The 14,163-nt window shown below is 55.7% G+C and overlaps 1 protein-coding gene across 4 annotated transcripts in view; it reads left to right on the forward strand.

Moving 5' to 3' along the window:
• The first annotated feature begins 279 nt into the window (after positions 1-279).
• The window catches only part of LOC137308065 (NACHT, LRR and PYD domains-containing protein 3-like), a 41,952-nt gene continuing 28,068 nt past the window's right edge, over positions 280-14,163 (forward strand). The window contains exons 1-3 of one of the 4 annotated variants that reach the window (XM_067976996.1): positions 280-386; positions 8,910-9,496; positions 13,694-13,771. In XM_067976996.1, the coding sequence (XP_067833097.1) occupies positions 9,304-9,496; positions 13,694-13,771 (271 nt within the window). In that variant the 5' untranslated portion in view covers positions 280-386; positions 8,910-9,303. Of the gene's footprint in view, positions 387-8,909; positions 9,497-13,693; positions 13,772-14,163 lie in introns of those variants that run through there. The other 3 variants (XM_067976998.1, XM_067976997.1, XM_067976999.1) reach the window with 3 other exon arrangements.

Consider the following 14,163-nt stretch of genomic DNA (forward strand, 5'->3'; position numbering starts at 1 on the left):
ATCAGCTCACGGCGCCGCCCCTGTCGACACGCGTCACGAGCGCGCCGTTGCCGGGTTACCCACGTCACGAGGGAGCCGTTACCGGGCAACTGACGCCACGCGCACGGTGGGCGGTTGAACCGCCGCGCAGTTCAAAAAAAAATCAGCCGCCACGTGACCGAATTCCTCCCTCCCACCCTCGCGGTCGGTCAATCAGCCCCGATTGGTGAGCGGGGATGTCAATCAACCTGTCCTGACCCAATCGGGGGAGCGGGGGGGCGTGAATTGACGCGGCGCGCATGCGCCGGCCCGTCGACGATTCCCCGGATGGCGCGCCGTCGTCGGAGAAGAAGGCGGTTTGGAGACAAAATGGCGGCGGAGGGAGAGAGAGAGAGAGAAAATGTGAGGTAAATGATGGGGATCTGAGGGGGGATCAGACCGTGACGGGGATCAGACGGTGAGGGGGAGTGTCTGGGACTGAGGGAGGGGGATCAGACGGTGAGGGGAGTGTCTGGGACTGAGGGAGGGGGATCAGACGGTGAGGGGAGTGTCTGGGACTGAGGGAGGGGGATCAGACGGTGAGGGGAGTGTCTGGGACTGAGGGAGGGGGATCAGACGGTGAGGGGAGTGTCTGGGACTGAGGGAGGGGGATCAGACGGTGAGGGGAGTGTCTGGGACTGAGGGAGGGGGATCAGACGGTGAGGGGGAGTGTCTGGGACTGAGGGAGGGGGATCAGACGGTGAGGGGGAGTGTCTGCGACTGAGGGAGGGGGATCAGACTGTGAGGGGAGTGTCTGGGACTGAGGGAGGCGGATCAGACGGTGAGGGGGAGTGTCTGGGACTGAGGGAGGGGGATCAGATGGTGAGGGGAGTGTCTGGGACTGAGGGAGGGGGATCAGACGGTGAGCGGAGTGTCTGGGACTGAGGGAGGGGGATCAGACGGTGAGGGGAGTGTCTGGGACTGGGGGAGGGGGATCAGACTGTGAGGGGGAGTGTCTGGGACTGAGGGAGGGGGATCAGACGGTGAGGGGAGTGTCTGGGACTGAGGGAGGGGGATCAGACGGTGAGGGGAGTGTCTGGGACTGAGGGAGGGGGATCAGACGGTGAGGGGAGTGTCTGGGACTGGGGGAGGGGGATCAGACGGTGAGGGGAGTGTCTGGGACTGAGGGAGGGGGATCAGACGGTGAGGGGAGTGTCTGGGACTGAGAGAGGGGGATCAGACGGTGAGGGGAGTGTCTGGGACTGAGGGAGGGGGATCAGACGGTGAGGGGAGTGTCTGGGACTGAGGGAGGGGGATCAGACTGTGAGGGGAGTGTCTGGGACTGAGGGAGGGGGATCTGACGGTGAGGGGAGTGTCTGGGACTGAGGGAGGGGGATCAGACGGTGAGGGGAGTGTCTGGGACTGAGGGAGGGGGATCAGACGGTGAGGGGAGTGTCTGGGACTGAGGGAGGGGGATCAGACGGTGAGGGGGAGTGTCTGGGACTGAGGGAGGGGGATCAGACGGTGAGGGGAGTGTCTGGGACTGGGGGAGGGGGATCAGACGGTGAGGGGAGTGTCTGGGACTGAGGGAGGGGGATCAGACGGTGAGGGGAGTGTCTGGGACCGGGGGAGGGGGATCAGACTGTGAGGGGGAGTGTCTGGGACTGAGGGAGGGGGATCAGACGGTGAGGGGAGTGTCTGGGACTGAGGGAGGGGGATCAGACGGTGAGTGGAGTGTCTGGGACTGAGGGAGGGGGATCAGACGGTGAGGGGAGTGTCTGGGACTGAGGGAGGGGGATCAGACGGTGAGGGGAGTGTCTGGGACTGAGGGAGGGGGATCAGACTGTGAGGGGAGTGTCTGGGACTGGGGGAGGGGGATCAGACGGTGAGGGGAGTGTCTGGGACTGAGGGAGGGGGATCAGACGGTGAGGGGAGTGTCTGGGACTGAGGGAGGGGGATCAGACGGTGAGGGGAGTGTCTGGGACTGAGGGAGGGGGATCAGACGGTGAGGGGAGTGTCTGGGACTGAGGGAGGGGGATCAGACTGTGAGGGGAGTGTCTGGGACTGGGGGAGGGGGATCAGACGGTGAGGGGAGTGTCTGGGACTGAGGGAGGGGGATCAGACGGTGAGGGGAGTGTCTGGGACTGAGGGAGGGGGATCAGACGGTGAGGGGAGTGTCTGGGACTGAGGGAGGGGGATCAGACGGTGAGGGGAGTGTCTGGGACTGAGGGAGGGGGATCAGACGGTGAGGGGGAGTGTCTGGGACTGAGGGAGGGGGATCAGACGGTGAGGGGGAGTGTCTGGGACTGAGGGAGGGGGATCAGACTGTGAGGGGAGTGTCTGGGACTGAGGGAGGGGGATCAGACGGTGAGGGGAGTGTCTGGGACTGAGGGAGGGGGATCAGACGGTGAGGGGGAGTGTCTGGGACTGAGGGAGGGGGATCAGACGGTGAGGGGAGTGTCTGGGACTGAGGGAGGGGGATCAGACGGTGAGGGGAGTGTCTGGGACTGGGGGAGGGGGATCAGACGGTGAGGGGAGTGTCTGGGACTGAGGGAGGGGGATCAGACGGTGAGGGGAGTGTCTGGGACTGAGGGAGGGGGATCAGACGGTGAGGGGAGTGTCTGGGACTGAGGGAGGGGGATCAGACGGTGAGGGGAGTGTCTGGGACTGAGGGAGGGGGATCAGACGGTGAGGGGAGTGTCTGGGACTGAGGGAGGGGGATCAGACGGTGAGGGGAGTGTCTGGGACTGAGGGAGGGGGATCAGACGGTGAGGGGAGTGTCTGGGACTGAGGGAGGGGGATCAGACGGTGAGGGGAGTGTCTGGGACTGAGGGAGGGGGATCACGGTGAGGGGAGTGTCTGGGACTGAGGGAGGGGGATCAGACGGTGAGGGGAGTGTCTGGGACTGAGGGAGGGGGATCAGACTGTGAGGGGAGTGTCTGGGACTGAGGGAGGGGGATCAGACGGTGAGGGGAGTGTCTGGGACTGAGGGAGGGGAATCAGACGGTGAGGGGGAGTGTCTGGGACTGGGGGAGGGGGATCAGACTGTGAGGGGGAGTGTCTGGGACTGAGGGAGGGGGATCAGACGGTGAGGGGAGTGTGTGGGACTGAGGGAGGGGGATCAGACGGTGAGGGGAGTGTCTGGGACTGAGGGAGGGGTATCAGACGGTGAGGGGAGTGTCTGGGACTGGGGGAGGGGGATCAGACTGTGAGGGGAGTGTCTGGGACTGAGGGAGGCGGATCAGACGGTGAGGGGAGTGTCTGGGACTGAGGGAGGCGGATCAGACGGTGAGGGGAGTGTCTGGGACTGAGGGAGGGGGATCAGACTGTGAGGGGAGTGTCTGGGACTGAGTGAGGGGGATCAGACGGTGAGGGGAGTGTCTGGGACTGGGGGAGGGGGATCAGACGGTGAGGGGAGTGTCCGGGACTGAGGGAGGGGGATCAGACGTTGAGGGGAGTGTCTGGGACTGGGGGAGGGGGATCAGACGGTGAGGGGAGTGTCTCGGACTGAGGGAGGGGGATCAGACTGTGAGGGGAGTGTCTGGGACTGAGGGAGAGGGATCAGACGGTGAGGGGAGTGTCTGGGACTGAGGGAGGGGGATCAGACGGTGAGGGGAGTGTCTGGGACTGAGGGAGGGGGATCAGACGGTGAGGGGGAGTGTCTGGGACTGAGGGAGGGGGATCAGACGGTGAGGGGGAGTGTCTGGGACTGAGGGAGGGGGATCAGACGGTGAGGGGAGTGTTTGGGACCGGGGGAGGGGGATCAGACGGTGAGGGGAGTGTCTGGGACTGAGGGAGGGGGATCAGACGGTAAGGGGAGTGTCTGGGACCGGGGGAGTGGGATCAGACGGTGAGGGGAGTGTCTGGGACTGAGGGAGGGGGATCAGACGGTGAGGGGAGTGTCTGGGACTGAGGGAGGGGGATCAGACGGTGAGGGGAGTGTCTGGGACTGAGGGAGGGGGATCAGACGGTGAGGGGAGTGTCTGGGACTGAGGGAGGGGGATCAGACGGTGAGGGGAGTGTCTGGGACTGGGGGAGGGGGATCAGACGGTGAGGGGAGTGTCTGGGACTGAGGGAGGGGGATCAGACGGTGAGGGGAGTGTCTGGGACTGGGGGAGGGGGAATCAGACGGTGAGGGGGAGTGTCTGGGACTGGGGGAGGGGGAATCAGACGGTGAGGGGGAGTGTCTGGGACTGGGGGAGGGGGATCAGACGGTGAGGGGAGTGTCTGGGACTGAGGGAGGGGGATCAGACTGTGAGGGGAGTGTCTGGGACTGAGGGAGGGGGATCAGACGGTGAGGCGAGTGTCTGGGACTGAGGGAGGGGGATCAGACGGTGAGGGGAGTGTCTGGGACTGAGGGAGGGGGATCAGACTGTGAGGGGAGTGTCTGGGACTGAGGGAGGGGGATCAGACGGTGAGGGGAGTGTCTGGGACTGAGGGAGGGGCATCAGACGGTGAGGGGAGTGTCTGGGACTGGGGGAGGGGGATCAGACTGTGAGGGGAGTGTCTGGGACTGGGGGAGGGAGTGTCTGAGAGAGAAAATGTGAGGTAAATGATGGGGATCTGAGGGGGGATCAGACCGTGACGGGGATCAGACTGTGAGGGGGAGTGTCTGGGACTGAGGGAGGGGGATCAGACGGTGAGGGGAGTGTCTGGGACTGAGGGAGGGGGATCAGACGGTGAGGGGAGTGTCTGGGACTGGGGGAGGGGGATCAGACGGTGAGGGGAGTGTCTGGGACTGAGGGAGGGGGATCAGACGGTGAGGGGAGTGTCTGGGACTGGGGGAGGGGGAATCAGACGGTGAGGGGGAGTGTCTGGGACTGGGGGAGGGGGAATCAGACGGTGAGGGGGAGTGTCTGGGACTGGGGGAGGGGGATCAGACGGTGAGGGGAGTGTCTGGGACTGAGGGAGGGGGATCAGACGGTGAGGGGAGTGTCTGGGACTGAGGGAGGGGGATCAGACGGTGAGGGGAGTGTCTGGGACTGAGGGAGGGGGATCAGACGGTGAGGGGAGTGTCTGGGACTGAGGGAGGGGGATCAGACTGTGAGGGGAGTGTCTGGGACTGGGGGAGGGGGATCAGACGGTGAGGGGAGTGTCTGGGACTGAGGGAGGGGGATCAGACGGTGAGGGGAGTGTCTGGGACTGAGGGAGGGGGATCAGACGGTGAGGGGAGTGTCTGGGACTGAGGGAGGGGGATCAGACGGTGAGGGGAGTGTCTGGGACTGAGGGAGGGGGATCAGACGGTGAGGGGGAGTGTCTGGGACTGAGGGAGGGGGATCAGACGGTGAGGGGGAGTGTCTGGGACTGAGGGAGGGGGATCAGACTGTGAGGGGAGTGTCTGGGACTGAGGGAGGGGGATCAGACGGTGAGGGGAGTGTCTGGGACTGAGGGAGGGGGATCAGACGGTGAGGGGGAGTGTCTGGGACTGAGGGAGGGGGATCAGACGGTGAGGGGAGTGTCTGGGACTGAGGGAGGGGGATCAGACGGTGAGGGGAGTGTCTGGGACTGGGGGAGGGGGATCAGACGGTGAGGGGAGTGTCTGGGACTGAGGGAGGGGGATCAGACGGTGAGGGGAGTGTCTGGGACTGAGGGAGGGGGATCAGACGGTGAGGGGAGTGTCTGGGACTGAGGGAGGGGGATCAGACGGTGAGGGGAGTGTCTGGGACTGAGGGAGGGGGATCAGACGGTGAGGGGAGTGTCTGGGACTGAGGGAGGGGGATCAGACGGTGAGGGGAGTGTCTGGGACTGAGGGAGGGGGATCAGACGGTGAGGGGAGTGTCTGGGACTGAGGGAGGGGGATCAGACGGTGAGGGGAGTGTCTGGGACTGAGGGAGGGGGATCACGGTGAGGGGAGTGTCTGGGACTGAGGGAGGGGGATCAGACGGTGAGGGGAGTGTCTGGGACTGAGGGAGGGGGATCAGACTGTGAGGGGAGTGTCTGGGACTGAGGGAGGGGGATCAGACGGTGAGGGGAGTGTCTGGGACTGAGGGAGGGGAATCAGACGGTGAGGGGGAGTGTCTGGGACTGGGGGAGGGGGATCAGACTGTGAGGGGGAGTGTCTGGGACTGAGGGAGGGGGATCAGACGGTGAGGGGAGTGTGTGGGACTGAGGGAGGGGGATCAGACGGTGAGGGGAGTGTCTGGGACTGAGGGAGGGGTATCAGACGGTGAGGGGAGTGTCTGGGACTGGGGGAGGGGGATCAGACTGTGAGGGGAGTGTCTGGGACTGAGGGAGGCGGATCAGACGGTGAGGGGAGTGTCTGGGACTGAGGGAGGCGGATCAGACGGTGAGGGGAGTGTCTGGGACTGAGGGAGGGGGATCAGACTGTGAGGGGAGTGTCTGGGACTGAGTGAGGGGGATCAGACGGTGAGGGGAGTGTCTGGGACTGGGGGAGGGGGATCAGACGGTGAGGGGAGTGTCCGGGACTGAGGGAGGGGGATCAGACGTTGAGGGGAGTGTCTGGGACTGGGGGAGGGGGATCAGACGGTGAGGGGAGTGTCTCGGACTGAGGGAGGGGGATCAGACTGTGAGGGGAGTGTCTGGGACTGAGGGAGAGGGATCAGACGGTGAGGGGAGTGTCTGGGACTGAGGGAGGGGGATCAGACGGTGAGGGGAGTGTCTGGGACTGAGGGAGGGGGATCAGACGGTGAGGGGGAGTGTCTGGGACTGAGGGAGGGGGATCAGACGGTGAGGGGGAGTGTCTGGGACTGAGGGAGGGGGATCAGACGGTGAGGGGAGTGTTTGGGACCGGGGGAGGGGGATCAGACGGTGAGGGGAGTGTCTGGGACTGAGGGAGGGGGATCAGACGGTAAGGGGAGTGTCTGGGACCGGGGGAGTGGGATCAGACGGTGAGGGGAGTGTCTGGGACTGAGGGAGGGGGATCAGACGGTGAGGGGAGTGTCTGGGACTGAGGGAGGGGGATCAGACGGTGAGGGGAGTGTCTGGGACTGAGGGAGGGGGATCAGACGGTGAGGGGAGTGTCTGGGACTGAGGGAGGGGGATCAGACGGTGAGGGGAGTGTCTGGGACTGAGGGAGGGGGATCAGACGGTGAGGGGAGTGTCTGGGACTGGGGGAGGGGGAATCAGACGGTGAGGGGGAGTGTCTGGGACTGGGGGAGGGGGAATCAGACGGTGAGGGGGAGTGTCTGGGACTGGGGGAGGGGGATCAGACGGTGAGGGGAGTGTCTGGGACTGAGGGAGGGGGATCAGACTGTGAGGGGAGTGTCTGGGACTGAGGGAGGGGGATCAGACGGTGAGGCGAGTGTCTGGGACTGAGGGAGGGGGATCAGACGGTGAGGGGAGTGTCTGGGACTGAGGGAGGGGGATCAGACTGTGAGGGGAGTGTCTGGGACTGAGGGAGGGGGATCAGACGGTGAGGGGAGTGTCTGGGACTGAGGGAGGGGCATCAGACGGTGAGGGGAGTGTCTGGGACTGGGGGAGGGGGATCAGACTGTGAGGGGAGTGTCTGGGACTGGGGGAGGGAGTGTCTGAGAGAGAAAATGTGAGGTAAATGATGGGGATCTGAGGGGGGATCAGACCGTGACGGGGATCAGACTGTGAGGGGGAGTGTCTGGGACTGAGGGAGGGGGATCAGACGGTGAGGGGAGTGTCTGGGACTGAGGGAGGGGGATCAGACGGTGAGGGGAGTGTCTGGGACTGGGGGAGGGGGATCAGACGGTGAGGGGAGTGTCTGGGACTGAGGGAGGGGGATCAGACGGTGAGGGGAGTGTCTGGGACTGGGGGAGGGGGAATCAGACGGTGAGGGGGAGTGTCTGGGACTGGGGGAGGGGGAATCAGACGGTGAGGGGGAGTGTCTGGGACTGGGGGAGGGGGATCAGACGGTGAGGGGAGTGTCTGGGACTGAGGGAGGGGGATCAGACTGTGAGGGGAGTGTCTGGGACTGAGGGAGGGGGATCAGACGGTGAGGCGAGTGTCTGGGACTGAGGGAGGGGGATCAGACGGTGAGGGGAGTGTCTGTGACTGAGGGAGGGGGATCAGACTGTGAGGGGAGTGTCTGGGACTGAGGGAGGGGGATCAGACGGTGAGGGGAGTGTCTGGGACTGAGGGAGGGGGATCAGACGGTGAGGGGAGTGTCTGGGACTGAGGGAGGGGGATCAGACGGTGAGGGGAGTGTCTGGGACTGAGGGAGGGGGATCAGACGGTGAGGGGAGTGTCTGGGACTGAGGGAGGGGGATCAGACGGTGAGGGGAGTGTCTGGGACTGAGGGAGGGGGATCAGACGGTGAGGGGAGTGTCTGGGACTGAGGGAGGGGGTTCAGACTGTGAGGGGAGTGTCTGGGACTGAGGGAGGGAGATCAGACTGTGAGGGGGAGTGTCTGGGACTGAGGGAGGGGGATCAGACTGTGAGGGGAGTGTCTGGGACTGAGGGAGGGGGATCAGACGGTGAGGGGAGTGTCTGGGACTGAGGGAGGGGGATCAGACGGTGAGGGGAGTGTCTGGGACTGAGGGAGGGGGATCAGACGGTGAGGGGAGTGTCTGGGACTGAGGGAGGGGCATCAGACGGTGAGGGGAGTGTCTGGGACTGGGGGAGGGGGATCAGACTGTGAGGGGAGTGTCTGGGACTGGGGGAGGGGGATCAGACGGTGAGGGGAGTGTCTGGGACTGGGGGAGGGGCATCAGACGGTGAGGGGAGTGTCTGGGACTGGGGGAGGGGGATCAGACTGTGAGGGGAGTGTCTGGGACTGGGGGAGGGGGATCAGACTGTGAGGGGAGTGTCTGGGACTGGGGGAGGGAGTGTCTGAGAGAGGCGATGGAGCAGGAATTCCCTCCAACTGGGGCTGGAGCATGAAACGATCACATATTGTGGCCGGGGTGGTTAAGAGACATGGAAATGTTGGCGTAGACTTCCTCAAACTGTGTTACAGTGAAGAAAAGTGTGGATTAGATTCTCCTTCACACCATCAATATTGCTCTCATTTTCTGCCCTGCCAGAATTCGATCACCCGGTGAATGACAGAGTGATCGAGAAAGGTGAACGGGGACTGTAGCCTGAGGAACACCGGCAGGTGAACCAGGACAGGACCGTGAGAGCAGCGACCAGAGGGAACCGTTCCGATTCAAAGCGCTTCTGTCGATCGACTGGGGAGAAAGGTCAGAGAAAGTCCCATTTCCTCAGACAAACACTGCTCCTGTCGACAGTCCACAGAGGTTACGAGGTAAGGGGGGAAATAGTGAGAATGAGACCGGGAGAGTCTGGTCACCGAGTACAATTGTCCAGCGTGAGGCCGTGCAACAAAACACACAGTCACAAATGAACCTTGGGTGTGTTTTAGAGTGAAGGGGTTTGATCGAAGAGGTGACTGCAGTCTGAGGCAGAGCCCAGCAGATGTACAGTGACTCCCCGTCCCCCAGCACCAAGACGGAAAGAACCCACCCTCATGGTCCGCATAATGTCGCTATTACACGGTGTGTTAAGGTCGTACCAGACAGTGTGACTGAATTCAAATATATTTCATATCCAACTCTCAAAATCAATCATCTCACAATTCTGAACTGGATGCTGGATTTCACAATTGCAGGTGAATTAAATGATAATTTAAATATAAACTGATGATAAAATGATATGTAAATCTTTATTCTAATAATGATTTGTAAAATTTCTTCCAGTTGATTATTTTGTGTGTTCGATCAGAATAAAGTTGCTGGGTGATCACATGATCCAGTTCCCGGCCTCGGCCGAGGGGTCTTTTTATTAAACTGAGCTTGATCTTTGCCCCAATACAATCCAGATTCATTTCCGTGCTCTGCCAACACAATCACCTGATTATTATGGGGATCTACTTTTAGGAGAAAATATAAACACCGTCTTTCAGCCCTTTAAACACTAACTGGAGTTAGCAGAAATGTCGTTTATCCCAATTTTGTAACATGCCAGATGGACAAAGAATGTGACAGTCAGATGTTTTATCCATCGTGTTCAGGATTGTGGCAGTAATTGAAACGGTCACTGTTAACAGTTACAGGATTAGATGGTTTAAGACAATCAGATTTTCAGAGCAGACGGGGTCTGTTTATTTTATCAATGTCCTTCTGTAGATGCGGTGCTGCTTAATGTTCTGTAGAGCTGGAACTGACAGTACATTCAGTAAATCCCCGGTATCAGGTCTTGTGGTGTAAAAACCCGTAACTGGATTCCCAGCTTCATAGTTAGAAAACGTGTCTGAATGTTCAGGCAGGGTTAATCTTCATCAGAACTAAACACCCAACACGATGGTGGTTTTTGTTCTTTGCATTTCAGTTATTTTCGTTGAGTGATTTCCTCTATTGCCAGAGTAACAATCTGTCAGATCTCAGTACAAGAGGCGTTGGTTCCAATTTATAACCGAAAAACCACAAAACATTCAGTGTAAACTCCTATCGATATATTCAGACCGTGAAACATTCAGTGTAAACTCCTATCGATATATTCAGACTGTGAAACATTCAGTGTAAACTCCTATCGATATATTCAGACTGTGAAACATTCAGTGTAAACTCCTATCGATATATTCAGACTGTGAAACATTCAGTGTAAACTCCTATCGATATATTCAGACTGTGAAACATTCAGTGTAAACTCCTATCGATATATTCAGACTGTGAAACATTCAGTGTAAACTCCTATCGATATATTCAGACCGTGAAACATTCAGTGTAAACTCCTATCGATATATTCAGACCGTGAAACATTCAGTGTAAACTCCTATCGATATATTCAGACTGTGAAACATTCAGTGTAAACTCCTATCGATATATTCAGACTGTGAAACATTCAGTGTAAACTCCTATCGATATATTCAGACTGTGAAACATTCAGTGTAAACTCCTATCGATATATTCAGACCGTGAAACATTCAGTGTAAACTCCTATCGATATATTCAGACCGTGAAACATTCAGTGTAAACTCCTATCGATATATTCAGACCGTGAAACATTCAGTGTAAACTCCTATCGATATATTCAGACTGTGAAACATTCAGTGTAAACTCCTATCGATATATTCAGACCGTGAAACATTCAGTGTAAACTCCTATCGATATATTCAGACTGTGAAACATTCAGTGTAAACTCCTATCGATATATTCAGACCGTGAAACATTCAGTGTAAACTCCTATCGATATATTCAGACTGTGAAACATTCAGTGTAAACTCCTATCGATATATTCAGACCGTGAAACATTCAGTGTAAACTCCTATCGATATATTCAGACTGTGAAACATTCAGTGTAAACTCCTATCGATATATTCAGACCGTGAAACATTCAGTGTAAACTCCTATCGATATATTCAGACCGTGAAACATTCAGTGTAAACTCCTATCGATATATTCAGACTGTGAAACATTCAGTGTAAACTCCTATCGATATATTCACACTGTGAAACATTCAGTGTAAACTCCTATCGATATATTCAGACTGTGAAACATTCAGTGTAAACTCCTATCGATATATTCAGACCGTGAAACATTCAGTGTAAACTCCTATCGATATATTCAGACTGTGAAACATTCAGTGTAAACTCCTATCGATATATTCACACTGTGAAACATTCAGTGTAAACTCCTATCGATATATTCACACTGTGAAACATTCAGTGTAAACTCCTATCGATATATTCACACTGTGAAACATTCAGTGTAAACTCCTATCGATATATTCAGACTGTGAAACATTCAGTGTAAACTCCTATCGATATATTCAGACCGTGAAACATTCAGTGTAAACTCCTATCCATATATTCAGACCGTGAAACATTCAGTGTAAACTCCTATCGATATATTCAGACCGTGAAACATTCAGTGTAAACTCCTATCGATATATTCAGACTGTGAAACATTCAGTGTAAACTCCTATCGATATATTCAGACCGTGAAACATTCAGTGTAAACTCCTATCGATATATTCAGACCGTGAAACATTCAGTGTAAACTCCTATCGATATATTCAGACCGTGAAACATTCAGTGTAAACTCCTATCGATATATTCAGACCGTGAAACATTCAGTGTAAACTCCTATCGATATATTCAGACTGTGAAACATTCAGTGTAAACTCCTATCGATATATTCAGACTGTGAAACATTCAGTGTAAACTCCTATCGATATATTCAGACTGTGAAACATTCAGTGTAAACTCCTATCGACGATATATTCAGACTGTGAAACATTCAGTGTAAACTCCTATCGATATATTCAGACCGTGAAACATTCAGTGTAAACTCCTATCGATATATTCAGACTGTGAAACATTCAGTGTAAACTCCTATCGATATATTCAGACCGTGAAACATTCAGTGTAAACTCCTATCTATATATTCAGACTGTGAAACATTCAGTGTAAACTCCTATCGATATATTCAGACCGTGAAACATTCAGTGTAAACTCCTATCTATATATTCAGACTGTGAAACATTCAGTGTAAACTCCTATCGATGTTTCACAGTCTGAATATATTCAGTGTAAACTCCTATCGATATATTCAGACTGTGAAACATTCAGTGTAAACTCCTATCGATATATTCAGACTGTGAAACATTCAGTGTAAACTCCTATCGATATATGTTTGGCAGACCAGGAGTAGGGACAACTTCTGGATACAGGGGATAAATTTGAATGCAGTTTCTGTTAAACCAGAAAATTAAGATTATCATCCAGCAGTAGGTTGTGTAGATATGTAGAATTCATGAGATTTCCTGTTGCTGTGGTTTAATAACACTTTTTTAAAAGTGATAACTCCTGTGTGAATACTTTCTAAATAGAGAATATTGTTCCATGAGTTATTCAGTGCTCCCAGCAGTGCTGGCACTCTGGTGAACTTCACACACATCCACCTCCCATTCTGGCCTGTTTTAACAAACACAGTGAGAAGGCATTCCAGTTCGTCTCTCCCAGTATGAGCAAGGCCATCAAGATGCACCAGTAATAAATTAAAAGTCTTATTTCTAATGCACGCTTCCTGTAAGTGTCACACTTAATGCTGCACTCATCTCCTGTCACATTCGCTTCCTGTTACACATCAAACGTCACAATTCAGACGTTAAAATTGTAGTGTAACCTCTCGCTCCCTGTTAGTGGGCGCGGGGCCGGGCCGGTGGGGTGTGGTCATCTTTCTCACGTACACTGGCGACATTCTGCTCGACCCCTCCACTGCCTCTGCTTAGTCACGCTGCTTGTCCGACATCCAGTCCTCGATGATCAACAGTCTTCTCAATCTTTAATTGGAGAAATATGAAGACTCCGTACTTCAGAAAGTACCAGAATTTAATATCAAAACTCAACACATCTAAAGGATCAAACACATCTGTAAATCTAATCCAATTGCCCCAGACTGTGTAAAACCGAGTGACGGGTCATTTAATTCATCAGTGACCACCCTGCTTCAGATTTCCCTCCAGAATATTCACTACCTCAGGAACGAGGCTGGTGCTGGCCTGCACTGTGAGTAAATCCTACCAATGGGCCCTCCCAGTGCAGCGACTCGGTCGACGGGAAGCCGCCTGGAACTGGGTTGTGGAGATCAGCGGGACTCACGGGGTTTCACTGGGCAGCTGTCTGTGTCACACCTGTACGTGGGGAGTGTTGATCGTAACACTCGAGAAATGCTCGATCCCAGAGCTAACAGCCGTTGTACTGATGGGGGAGGTGGGATTTGGTATCATGTTTAACAAAGCAACGTTCTCCTGCTCATTTTAATATTTCTGTCTGACCCTCCTATTAATATTATATTTATTACAGAGCATCAGAATCTGGGAACGTCTGTCTCCACCATGGCTGAAGATCCAACATCTACAAAAAGAATGAGAATGGACACAGGTAGGTTCAGAAAATTCATCAAAATATCAACTGTGACCTGAGAGAGGGTCCAGATCAGGAACAAGTACCTGCAGTTCACATAGGAAGAGGTAACAGAGCAGGTACTGTGTAGTTAGAGGGAAGTGAGTGACCATCTGGAGGGACATTGCAGTCGCTGGAACTGTCCAATAGATACCTGGTGTTGGGGACTACAAGGTGGACAGAGACAGTGACTCAGAGGATGGTCTTCCTGAGTAACAGTGTGAGACCGGGGAGCAGGGGGGAACACCCCGAATGACGCGGGGGGTGAGAGGCGGGTGGGTCACAGGAATAGGAGAGTGATAGTGGTGGGAGTTTCTATAGTCAGGGGAATAGACAGACTCTTCTGCAGCCCTGAGCAGGTCCCGAATGGT

Source organism: Heptranchias perlo, unplaced genomic scaffold (genome assembly GCF_035084215.1).
Source record: "Heptranchias perlo isolate sHepPer1 unplaced genomic scaffold, sHepPer1.hap1 HAP1_SCAFFOLD_1181, whole genome shotgun sequence".
NCBI lineage: Eukaryota > Metazoa > Chordata > Chondrichthyes > Hexanchiformes > Hexanchidae > Heptranchias > Heptranchias perlo.